This window comes from Scleropages formosus, chromosome 15 (assembly GCF_900964775.1).
Source record: "Scleropages formosus chromosome 15, fSclFor1.1, whole genome shotgun sequence".
Classification (NCBI taxonomy): domain Eukaryota; kingdom Metazoa; phylum Chordata; class Actinopteri; order Osteoglossiformes; family Osteoglossidae; genus Scleropages; species Scleropages formosus.
In genome coordinates this window covers 22,601,677-22,615,044 of record NC_041820.1, presented here as the reverse complement: position 1 = coordinate 22,615,044, position 13,368 = coordinate 22,601,677, and the positions used below count along the sequence as shown (strand labels likewise).

At 46.5% G+C, this 13,368-nt stretch overlaps 1 protein-coding gene across 4 annotated transcripts in view; it reads left to right on the top strand.

Annotated features, from left to right (window-relative positions):
- The window catches only part of kiaa0586 (KIAA0586 ortholog), a 139,526-nt gene that overhangs the window by 100,591 nt on the left and 25,567 nt on the right, over positions 1-13,368 (top strand). For all 4 annotated transcript variants that reach the window (XM_018764204.2, XM_029258351.1, XM_029258352.1 and 1 more), the window contains exons 24-26: positions 848-924; positions 1,339-1,479; positions 2,180-2,282. In XM_018764204.2, the coding sequence (XP_018619720.2) occupies positions 848-924; positions 1,339-1,479; positions 2,180-2,282 (321 nt within the window). The remainder of the gene's footprint in view (positions 1-847; positions 925-1,338; positions 1,480-2,179; positions 2,283-13,368) is intronic.

Here is a 13,368-nt window from a genome sequence, read left to right as displayed (position 1 = left end):
ACAAACTGATCTAAACTTATTACAATTATTAAACACAAACAAATCGTCTATTCAGGTTTTGCATGTGTGGACACTGCAATTTGCCCACTTTTCTTTGGAAAATCAAGTTGTCAAGTTGCAAGGAGACCGTGAGGAAACAGCTATTTTTAGTTCCACCCACAAATTCTCAATGGGATTGAATTGTACACTCTGACTCCGCCACCCTAGGGCAGTAACATTGTTATTTTTAAGCCATAAAATATGAGAAAGTCCATTGGGGCGAATACCTTTTATAAGGGCTCTATGCAGACCGTCACACTATGTATGTATTTATGGACAGACATTCAAACCTGTGTAAATATTTTAATATATATATATAGACAGATACACCATGTATATATTTGAGTGTACACAGACATTCACACTCTGTATTTATTTAACGATATACAGACATTCATACAGTGTATATACAGTATTTGTATACAGAGTTTGAAGCAGTGTATATATTTGACTGTATACACACATTGATACTGTGTTATATTCAGCTTTTCAGATGTCTCTGAGTGTTTGGGATTTATTTCTAAGCTCTGTGTTGCTTGTGAGCACCCAGTGAGAATCTCTAATATTATCAGTACCTATTATTGATATTGCTAAGTGATACTTACAGCTTGGCTCAGGTGGGTTTGTGGTACAGCCTCCTCGTTTCCTTGGCTGTACACTTGACCTTTTGTCTGCCTTACTCTTTACACTGAATATTGTTTGCAGTCAAGACCAAAACCCCCCTGCTATGCATAGTATATAAATATTTAATTTTGTATGAAGAGCCCATGCAGAAACACTAAAGGCTTTGCTCTTCTTCTCTCCTAAGGGCTGGTGGAAGAGGGACTGGTCCTCCCCAAGCTCAGTGGCAGCCTGTCCAGCTCCCTGCAGGGGGTTCAGGACATGGTGAGCTCTTGTTTCCATTCTGCTACATACAGATCTCATATGATGTCCTTCGTGTGTGTCTGGAGGACAGAGGGACTGCCCTGCACTGCTGTGTGTGTTCTAAGTAGCACACTCCTTTTCACTGTATGGAACTCCAGAGGGAACATAGTATGCTTGAAGAAGAATGCTTCATAGGTGGCCCCACAGGCAACTGATTAGTCCTCTGCAATCCCTGTCCTCCCCACCTCCCCAGTGTGGCACATCGACGTCCCGAACCCAGAACACCACCTGGGGAGACGCCATTGGCTGCAACTCTCAGGAGGACTTTGCACTTTAGGGGATGTTGTGGTTGAATTCCCTCTTTCTACGAGCCCCTTCAGCAGCTCTTTGTGCTCTTTGACCTCCTGGTGTGTTGCATTGTTCTTTGTGCTGCAGGAGTATGACCCCCCCAGCGAGGGCCAGGTTCCGCTGAGGCCCCCTGTGCTTGCCCTCCAGGACACTGTACTTACCTTGTCGGACAAGATGAACAAGGGCCGGGCAAAGCGTCAGGAAGAAGAGGAGGAGGAGGAGGACGAGGTCTGTATCAACAAGGCACACACACACACTGAGCTTCGTCTGCACTGTCAGATGGACACTGTCATTGTGCAGCTCAGATGCTGCAGGGCATTTTCAGCAACTTTTGCTTCTCCCTCTTCAGGATTCTTTTTTGAAAGAGTACTGCTACCATTAAAACATGGTAAAAGTGGCTTTAGTGTGTAAAACTTGGCGGTATGGAGTTTAAACCGCGGTACATAACACAGGTAGCTGTACACCTGTGTACTGCAACTTTCCATATCCTCTTGTATATTCCAGTGTACAGAACTGCGGCACCATGTTACTCATTGAAGCTTCTCATTTTGCCTAATTTTGTATGTTGAAATGCAGGAGCACCTTATTACAATAATATTCTTATTATTGTAACCAATATTGTATAATCAATATTGTGACACCAGTGTGCACAATGATTTGCACTGTTACAGTATAGTATCCCTGTGTAAACATTTTAACTTGCAGTTACCTGCTTCTGTTGTTTATCTTGTTTTCATATGTCTCATGACTTCATTGCTTCTCATCTATGTCACAAGTTTCCTTTGTCTTCCTTGCTCTTTGCCACATGCCTGTCTGGGATGCGTTAGCCGGACGTTTGCAGTGTTTATCCAATGTTAAGACCTCGCAGGTGAGTGGCTGTCCGAGGGGGATGCTCAGGAGGATGTTGAAGCCCCGCTGTCTCCCACAGGCTCTGTGCGCCGGAGAAAGCAGTTCACTGGATCTCAGTGAGGAGCAGAAGCCCAGTGTGGAACAGCATATCTCCTCCCCAGGACAGGTGTCCCTGCCACCAGGTACACGGAGAAACACTGCTGTTGTGACACAAGCTCTTTTAAAGTTCCAGTCATGCGTTGTCACTTGGTGTCTAGCTGTTCATTAGCTCTTCTAGTGGAGTATCTGTGTCAACATCAGTTTTAAACACCAACTGCGCTGTGCTGTTGTAGAAGGTGTTACTACTGCAGTGTCCACCAGTGTACGTACTGTACATTGCAGTTCTTCAGTCTGTCTCAGCACTGAAACACTTTACCGGTGAATGTGTCGAATAAACTTGACATGGGTAGCTCAGGAGAACAAATCCATTGCTGGGAGAATGCTGAGCTTTGGCTTCACTTTTCATTGCAAACTGAGATGACATTATGGAGGACATTATGGAAAAGGAAGTGGGAGGAGCATTTGTGCATCTGAGTGGGAGGAGTCTATCAGGTGACCCTAACACGTGAATGGTTTTGATTGGCTGATGGGTTCTCCCCTCTGCTCTCAACCTTTTACCATTCCACTATGTTAAGTGTGCTGCACTCACTCCTCATCTCTCGCTGGCTCACAGAAGGCATAAGGAAGCGACCGTGTTGAATTGTGCGCACAAGGAGGCTTCCAGAAACTCCCCAGCTTGTGTGAAGCCGGGTTGGGCCTCACTATTGAAAGTGTGGAGCTGAGGTTTGTACACCTCGTGAATAAGTTAGAGGCATCACACAGGCCTTATGAAATCCTATTTCTGTTTGGGGAAAAAAGGAGGCAAACCCATATGACAAATGTACTGATGATCAAATTGTTCCTTTTTTTTGGATAAGAAGGGCAAGAAAGGAAAAAGGGAGCAAAATGGTAATGGATGGGGAGAAGATAAGTGAATATGATTATGGAAAGCAATATATTTAAAATATAGAATGGAATGGCAGAGTGAGGCTACATTTCGATTCCTCTATTAAAAGGTGACCATTAAGCAAGTGTTCATTACGTGGAGAGCCCTTTTCTGTGAATTAAATGACAATATGTCCGCAAACCAGCACCAAGTCACACGTTTCACCACAGAAAGAAACACCACAATATAGCAGTAATGATGTGGTTATCTTTAGAAATGCTTTCTGTCCTCTTCCTCGTAGTACACCACACAAAGTAGCTGAGAGGCTATGACAGAACCGGGGGAACCTGTGTAAGTTTAGCAGCATAAAGGGCCTAGAAGTGAGCTCTGTGGAACACCAGGTGAGAGAGACTGACTGAGTGAGCAAGGGTCAGTTGTTGAGAGGGAATCATGCCAAACCTCCTTTTAACATCTGTTTGATAGGAGAGACTAAAACCTTGTAAGTGATTTTAACCCTTTGCTATCTAGCTCTTTTGACATGTCCAGGTGGATGCGGTGATTAACGATGGCAAATGCATGCGAGGGGTCAAGAAAGAATAACAGTTGAAGAGAGGGAGGTAGCTCTGGCAGGACTGGAGAACGCATAACCACTTGAACAGATGGTGAAATATGACATGTGGTGTTCCCAGAATGCTTCAGTCATGATGGCTGCTGAGTGTACGCTCTGCAAACTGTGAGAAAGCAGAGCAAGTAGTCGTCGTCGAGGGGAGCTGTCAATGATCCCCAGGCATGGCAAGGGGCCACCTGCCCAGAGGACAGCATCCTGTTAGCTTGGGGCATCCAGAAAGGGAGGCAGCAGCAAATCTTTATTCACCAAACTTAGCTGATCCTTCTCCTCATGTGGTCGCAGGGGGTGTAGTAAGCAGAATGTATGTATCTGTCGCAGGTGTCCTTGTGTTACTGCCCAGGTCAAGGGATGCATGGAAAACGCTTCTCATTCCCACCGTTTCCAGTGACATGCTCAAGCTCTTCGTCAGAACTTACTTTGGCATCTGTTTTTGGAGCAGTGAGGAGAGACAAGGTGGCAGCTGTACTTTAGCAAGCGACAGTACTGGTCTCATGCCTTTGCCCCCCCATCTCTGCTGCTCTGCTTTTGCTCAAAGGTCACTTTAATGGATCACCTTTGATAAGTTATAGCTTCAAGGGCTTTCCGTGCTTCCTTGGTCTGCAGTAGCTATCGAGGAAAAGTTGGGGGGGGGGGGGGGGGACAAGAAAGGAGGTTCTTCATGTTTGTCTGTCCATGTACATCTGACCTTTTTCATTTTCTTTCTCCCTCTCTCTCTCACACACACACACACACACACACACACACACACACACACACAAGTATCATCACAAATGTTGATGGTGGAGGACCAATGTCTAGTACATGTCTCAATGTGCCTGGATGGTGTCAGTGGAATTGGGTTCGGTCCCCATGTAATGTGTACACACGTTCTCCCTCTGTGTATGTGGGTTTCCTCGTACAGTCTAAAACATGTGTTTTAGCTTGAAGAGTGACTCTAATTTACTGCATCGTGTGTGGGTGTGTGTGCACAAGAGTGTTTCTTTCATTCCATTGCACCGTGCTGTGTCGTTCTCAAAGTGACCAAGTCATCAGCACCTTTGTGATTCTTACCTTCATGGTTGCCATGGCTTCCTCATCAAGAGCGTGCAAGAGTATGTTTGTATGAGTGTGAGAAATTGCTGTGCTTTATAATGTCTCAATGACTGTATAGAGTTCACTGTAAATAATACTACAGTACTAGAGAGTTTGGATTAAATGTAACTTTTAGAATAGAGCTTTAGAAAAAGTTTGCAGAGGCATTTTAATATTTGAATAAAAGTGTATGTCTCTTCTCTTCTCGATCTACATCTCCTCCATTGGTCCAGTCATAGCCTCCCATGAATTCAAATACCACTGCTATGCTGATGATACCCAGCTCTTCCTCTCCTTTCCACCTGGTGTGTCAGACAATTCCACACGCTTTGCTGCCTGCCTGTTGGACATCTCTTCATGGATGTCTGATCACTACCTCCAACTCAACCTCTCCAAAACAGAGATTCTTCACCTCCCAGCTGGCCTGTCCTCCTGTCACAATCTCTCGATCAAACTGGACAACTCACTCATTCTGCATACCTCCTTGGCTAAGAGTTTGGGAGTAATGATTGACATGAGTCTATCTTTCTCTCGGCACATCAAAGCCACAACCCGGTCCTGCAGATACGTCCTGCATAATTCAATTCAATTTATTAATTTTTATAGAACGCTCTTCTCACACAGTGACACATAACGCTTTAACACAGGCATAAGGCAAGAAAAACAAATACATCAGATAAGAAACAAATGAGACAATTGACTAATGACTACCATAATATAGTACTTTTATAGAGCTATAAGTATGCATACTGGCCACGGAGGAAAGGAGCAAAAACTCCCAACTGAAAATCAAGGGAGAAGAAAAAACCTCTGGGGATCCAAAGGCCAGTGGTTGTCCACCTCTCCTGGGCATTCTAGATTAAGTAACAATTCTAACCCAGTTTACAAGTAATAATGATATTGTTGCTATATGGTAGCTTGAATCCCCAGCTCGGCATGGTATGTCTCATAGTATTCGTAGGATCCATTCCTACCTCACAATTGACTCTGCCCAACCACTTGCCCAGGCCATGGTGACTTCCTGTCTGGACTACTGCAACTCTTTCCTGTGTGACCTTCCTCCTACTGCCATGAAACCTCTGCAGCTGATACAGCATGCTGTTGCACGAGTTGTTTCACTTGCCAAAGTGTTCCCATGTATCTCCCCTATTCGTTTCTCTGCACTGGCTTCCTAGAGCTGCCCGAATCAAATTCAAGACCCTAGTTATTGTCTACAAATGCATCAATAGAACTGCTCCCAGCTATTTACAGGACTTGATCAACCGCTACACCCCAGCCAGACCTCTTCGCTCTGCTTCTGCTTGCTTGGTGGTTGCCCGCATAAAAGGTAAAGTACGGAGGTTCTCGGTTCTGGCTTTATTGTGGAGAAATGACCTTCCCCTGGGGGTGCGGTGGCGCAGTGGGTTGGACTGCTGTCCGGTGGGTCTGGGGTTCAAGTCCTGCTTGGGGTGCCTTGCGACGGACTGGCGTCCTGTCCTGGGTGTGTTCCCTCCCCCTCTGGCCTTACGCCCCTGTGTTCCCGGGTAGGCTCCGGTTCCCCGTGACCCCGTATGGGACAAGCGGTTCTGGGAAAAAAAAAAAATGACCTTCCCCTCTCACTCAGAACTGCAGAAACTCTGTCTACCTTCAAGAAGGGTTTAAATACTCACCTTTTCCAGACCCATTTCGCCCAAGATCTCTCCTGCTCATGCATGGTGTAAATGTTCATGCACTGTAACTTCATGAGCATCCCCAGATAAGCTTTTATACAGCCGCTATTCCAGCATTGTAGATGATTGTTTTGTGTATCTTATTATTTAAAGAATAATAATAAAAAATTTTGGTAGGAGGTTATCAGGATTCATCTATCCTGTGTTTTATGCACCTACTCGAGCGATGAACATCAGTGCATCAAGTGGAAGGTAACAAACTAGGTTTACTTAAGAGTCACATGTCTGCAGCCATGTCTCTTTCTCTTAATGTAATGCGCAAATTGTTTTTTTTGCTGAGATGTACGTCGCTTTAGAGAAAAGTGTCTGCTAAATGAATAAATGTAAATGTACGTAGTGTGCTAATTGTCCATGTCTGATAAACGTGAGAAATGGCCAGTAGGTTAATTTTATTTCATGATGAATTATATAATTTCCTTCAGCAGAAAGGCTGCACACACACTGATGTTCAGAGAAATGTTCGCCTATGATCATGTTTATGTAACACATGTTTTGAGTGCTAAATTTGTGACGTTATTTAGCATTTACTGGCACTGGTAAAGTGGGGGGCGTGTTGGCGCAGTGGGCGTGGTTGGGTCCTGCTCTTTGGTGGGTCTGGGGTTTGAGTCCTGCTTGGGGTGCCTTGCAGCGGACTGGCGTCCCGTCATAGGTGTGTCCCCTCCCCATCCAGCCTTGGGCCCTGTGTTGCTGGGCTAGGCTCCAGTTCGCTGCGACTCCGCTTGGGACAAGCGGTTTCAGACAATGTGTGTGTGTGGAACTAGTAAAGCCAGATCGCTGTCACAAGGTTCCACATAAAACAAGTGTGAGGCAGCAGCGCTGCAATATCATTGAAAATCTACATGAGACAATATTTCTGTGGCTGCAATAATTACAACAGCTTGTGCTTGAGGCACTGCTTGTTACTGCATAAGGCTGATGACCAAGTGCTGAGCGAGACAGTAACTGTTGGTACAGCTACACTGACCAAGGACTGTCACTGAGCCTACGGGCTTTAATGCTCTCTGGGGTTTACAGTGTCTGAGCCTTTCCCTCTTCTTTGCTGCCTGGATACTGTTAATTCTTCTCTCTGATTTAATTTTCTCTTCAGTCACTTCTGCAGCAGACAGGGATAATAATGTCTTTCTGAATTTTTCCGAAAGCTGCCAGTGTTGTGTGGCTTCTGAGAAGGACATTGATTCTAAACTCATGCGGTATAAATATGCTGCTGCTTAAGCTTGTAAATAGTTGCAAATAAGCTTGGACAAAAGCATCAGCTACTGTATATGGCAAAGAAGTGAAATACAGTAACTGTTTAAGGCAGCTATTACTATAGTTTGAGCTGTGAACCTTGCAACAAGTCGAGACGAGTTTGGTTCCCACTTCCTACTGTAGTACCCTTGGTCAAAGTACACACACACACACACACACACATTTTCTGAACCGCTTGTCCCATACAGGGTCGAGAGGAACCGGAGCCTACCCGGCAACACAGGGCGTAAGGCCGGAGGGGGAGGGGACACACCCAGGACGGGACGCCAGTCCGTCGCAAGGCACCCCAAGCGGGACTTGAACCCCAGACCCACTGGAGAGCAGGACCCGGTCCAACCCACTGCACCACCGCGCCCCCTCTTGGTCAAAGTACTTACCATGAATTTAAACAAGTTGCCCTGCTGTATAATTGGGTACATCATTTTCAGCAGCTTAATCTACAAACCTAAAATTCTTAAAAAAACAAAGAAGTGTAATAATAATGCCTAAGAACCTGGTTGGTGCTTTATTCTGGATTGTAGTTATTAGATTATGTGACACTTTTTCACAACACGTTTATTATGTTGAAAAGATGACTTCAAACTCTACTGTAGTTGTTAGGCGTCACTAGTGATTCAGAACATTCTTGACCTTCATTTGACTCACAAAGTTTCCCTTCCCTTCCCTAACTGTGTTTGGCTACTCTTCGCACCCCCACTTTCTTGCAGTGAAAAAGTGGAGCCTCCCCCAGTAGCTCCACGACCCCCCCCCCCCCCCCCCCCCAAGTCTGTGTAATGGCCTGAACTTCCCACTAGGTGGAGCTGCATCACAGCTTACAAGGATGCACCCCCCCCCCCCCCCCAAGTTTCATGTCCCATCAGTTGTCCCACCCTGCAGTGTCCCACAGACAGAAAGTCACCCAGTGTCACCCACAGGAGGTGCTGCATGTCTCTGCAAAGCTCCATAGTAGGATGTGAGACCACAGCTGGCAGACCATTCTGTGTCAGGGGAAGAGGAGGGAGGCATGGTGCATGGCTACAGTTGATTGCTACTGGAAACATCTCCCCCCATGTGTTTCACATTCCCCTTTATTTATTCAACTGACAAATTGCCCATTGATACAGCTGGAGCAATAGAGGGTAAGTACCTCAATTAAGGGTGCTACAGTAAGAAGTGGGATTTGAACCTGGGTCTTCTGAGTCCAAGCACAGTGGTCCAACCACTGTGCTGCTCAGTCTCATCAGAGGGGACAGTTGTGTCCCCTGCTTGTGCCCCCAGGGGCTGCTGCAGTTGCTGTTGTCTGGCCCTCAGGGCTCTGTGCAGTGTTCGCCATTACTTCTGTGTGCTCGTGGAGTCCATCCTCTCGCTCACATCTCTTGCTGTGTGTGAGCGGACATGTTACTCTAAACTAATGACAATGTACTCAGAACGGTTATTTCACTTATTATCATGGCTAGTGTCCAGTGTCTGAAGTCTAGTCTCCTGTGTCATATGTGTATTTTTTTAAACACGCTGCACTGTATGTTCTGTGCGGCAAGCAGATGCAAAGAGAAAAGGAATTTCCTTCTCCTGTGTGTGTAACTCACCTATAGGTGAAATGACAGTAAAGTTCACTTTGAGTTGTTTTCCCTTTGTGTGTATTTCCCGTTTGTTTTCTTAGACCTTCATGTCGGTAGGACACTCTTCTGTTATGTCATGTGGTGCCATGCAGTGGAAAAACTATTGTACAGTGCTCCTGATATTCAGTACAGTGGCACCTTGTCCCTTGTCACATGTAATTTTACTGTACTTCCACACAAAGTGTTTCATTCACTGTCTGCTGTGTGTCACTCTGCAAAGCTCACTGATTTTTTTAATAAAAATATCTTCAAGTTTATCATATCCACCTTGACTGCGGACAGTTACTGTATATAAAAACTGTACAGATGTGATTGGCTGAGGGTAAGATGTGCTGTGCGCTGATTCACTGGAACGAGGTGCACTGGGCACTTCGAATCCTGATGGCACTTTGGGACCCAAGACATTACAGGGATGTAAGGTGGTGAAGGAGATATTCGCCGAACCAGTGAATTACCGTGGAGGGTGACGTGTTACCCTACAGGACGTTTGGCAATGCAGTTGTTGTCCAGCGGTGCGCTGAGTGAACACTTTTCTCTCTCATACGTAAAGGTGCTTTCTAGATTGGTTTCTAATTGACAAGTGTGCATCCTGCAGTGGCTGTGTGCAGAGCAGAGCAGATCTTCAATTGTCCTTCATTGGCTGGAGCACCAGAAACAGCATACAATGCGGGCGATTTACACTGGTGATCATGACGCTGTGCACACAGCCTCTCATGGCTAAGAACATAATCAGTGTGAACACGGTCAGGCCAGTCGGGCTGTATTGACTGTCGCAGGAGCCAGAGCCTGCAGTGACCCCTCTGTGCGCACACACACGCATGCGCACACACACACACACGCACACTTGTCCCAGGTGTACTGTACATGCATGTTTTTTCAGCGTATGAGCCATTGCATTTCCTCCTTTGTAATGACTCTGAAAGCTCCGAGTCCAGTGTGATGTTGCAACAGCAGACTGGCATTTGTGTGCTCCTTGCTAAAGAGAGGTACTTCACCTGCCTCACCTGGTGTTTCAGGTGTACCTGCTGCAGGGGCCATCGTAACCGATGCGGTGGATTCATGAGCAAAGTAAAGAAGCGATTCTTCTCACCGTGGACAAGCTGTTGGGTTCCTCAATGTGCAGAACGCACCACAGACATGTGCTGGAAGGGATGTTTCAGTTGAGAAGGTTACCCCATATGTGTGTGTGAGAGGCAGTGTGTTGTGTATACACCCCTACCCTGGTGTTACGAGACCCAGGTTTATTGGACTTTCCTTGAACAAGTACACTACATTTGTACCTTGAACTCAGTTTCGGAACCGCATGCGTCCCTCACATATATGAGAAATGGCCTTGGGACTAAAAGACCAACGTGAGAAGCGCAGTGCCTTTGTGAAGCGTTGCCAGCTGCAGTGGTGCCCCAAGGCAGCACGAGTGAGATGTGCTCCCAGGCTACCGGTGTACCACTCAAGTGTACGTTCTCCATGGGAGCCCTGCTTTTGCAGCAGTGTGTCAAGTGCTCTTGGAGCACTCTTCGCTGCATCAATTCGTGCAAACCAAGTCGTGTGTGGAGATGGATGTGAACCTTCTCTTCCTGGCTGCACAGTGCCGAGGCTCTCGGTGCCAGTGAGGGCTTCTTGTCTCCGTGAGCTCACCTGGCCGTGTGCCCTTCTCCTGCGAGGGCCGAGAGCCCCTAGCCGAGTGCATCTTGTCAAAGAGCACCCTCGGGTTGACGCCTCCATGTCACTGGCAGGCTCTGTGTCACAGCCTGTGGCTGCTGTACAGGCCGAGCAGAGTGTGTCGCCCTCAGGACTGCAGTGCGGAGCTGTGTGCAGACGGTGCATGCCAGAAGGAGCGTAGCTGTGCAAATTCTGGTCTCGAACACACTCCATGTAGCAGATACAGGCATCATCCTCTTTCTGCATGTGACTCGGCTCTTTGCTGACTTGCTGCTGCTCATGTTGCCATTCTGTCATGCAGTTATGGGATAATTATCCCTTATTTTCAGAGAATTTCCTCAACAGAAGCAAAGATGCATAAATAATGTGTAGTAATGGATGTAGTGAAACATTTTCAAGTGCCTCTTCCCGTTGAGCAGGAGTCATTACAGTGCTCCGGGGGACCTCTGCAGAGCTCTGTGTGTGTGTGTGTGTGTGTGTGTGTGTGTGTGTGTGTGTGTGTGTGTGTGTGTGTGTGTGTGTGGGAGGGTTAGGGCACTGTAACACAGGACACGGAGAACCCACTTTCCCTTTTCTTGTTGTTTTTGCTGCACTTCATTATTTCATTATTTTACTCACCTTGCTTCCTGCTCAAATAAGCTGCTGCAGAATAAGCTCCTATTGCTGCCCTGTCTCTCCCAGCATGCCCTGGGGTGCCCCATGCCAGGATGGGGGGCTCTCAGCACCCTCAGTAAACATACTCCTGAGAAGTGAGTGCTTCATGCTGAGGACATGAACGTAGCTGTGTGTATGTGTACATACACGCATGTGTACATGTATACACAAAAAGCCTTGTAAAACGGAGATACTTTCAATTTTGCCCACTGTGCAGCACTAACAGTGTAAGTTGTGGTGGGCCAAGGTGGCTAAGCGGTCTAAGGTGCTGTGTTCAGGTTGCAGTCTCCACTGGAGACATGGGTTTGAAACCCCCTTCTGACAGCTCTTGAAAAGGTCTTTGGCTGGTTCCTTGTGGCACTGTTGGCAGAGTCAACTGGGTTGGACTGCAAGATGGGGGGGTGTCTTGCTTTCCAGGTAGTTGTGGCTGAGTGATTAAGGTGGTGGAGTAGAAATCCATTGGGGTCTCCCTGCACAGGGTCAAGTCCTGCTAACTTCACTCTGCAAGTGGCTGGTGCTTTTGTGCACCATTGCTTGAGGTACTCTGGCAAAAATCAGCCTTCTACTCTTCCTTTGGTGGCACAGTGAGTAGTGCTGCTGTCTCATAGCACTCTGGTGGTGTGAGAGAACGTGGGTTTGATCCCTGCTCAGTCTGTGTGGAGTTTGCATGTTCTCCTTGTGTTTATGTGGGTTTCCTCCGGGTGCTCTGGTTTCCTCCCCCAGTCCAAAGACATGCTGTTCAGGTTCTCCCCCATAGTGTGTGAGTGACACAGAGAGAGTGTGTTTCACTGATGTATGGATGAGTGACCCAGTGTAAGTAGTGTATCTAGCAGTGTAAGTCAGCTTGGTGAATAAGGTGTGTGGGCTAGTAACACTACATAGTATCCATTGTAAGTCGCTTTGGAGAAAAGTGTCTGCTAAGTGAATAAATGTAAGTTGTACATTTATATGTGAGCTCCTATACAGTACATTTTGCCCCATTTTTAAACGATTTTGAATCAATAAAGAAACAACAGTCATCACATTTAATCAATAGAGTCTCATTAATGTTGCCTGGCTGCCATCTGTTTGTTGAAATACTTGACTGTCCCAGATTCCATTGCCAAAAAGTATTTGCTTCTCCATCAGGCCAGATGCAGCCTGAACTGTTTCAGTGTTGATGAGTAGTGTATACTGTGGAAGTAGTGTGCAGTAGCTGTATGCTGTATGGGTGCTACCTTAGAGAATGGCAGGACGCTGACGTCTGCAGGCTCAGTGGCGTTGTGTTGCATTGGTGCAGTGCAGCCTTCCAGAACGAGCAGTAAGAGTGAGACGGGTGCGAGCACTTTAATGTTTTCTTTATTGTGATATCCTTGAGCTCTCAGCGAGGTTGCTGTGAACGATGCAGCACTGCAGCTCTAACACACATACAGATGCTCCTTGAGTTGCAACGCTTCCACCCCAGTGGCCTCCTCATAAGTCCACTTCACCATAAGTCACAAGATGTTTTATTGAAGTAAATCAGAACAATGATAGCTATCAAAGTTTTATAACCACCATAATAATGGCACAACAGAGGGTGTCGTGGCCAAAGCTGTCTCCTTGCAATCGAAAGATACAGGTTCAAATCCCACCCCCTACTGTAGTGCCCTTGATCGTGGTGCTCACCTGGAAAGTCCTGAGCTGCATGAATGGAAGGGGAGGCAAATAAGGAAAAGTAGTATTCTGACATGTTCTGTCTCAGGGGCTTTGTTCCCT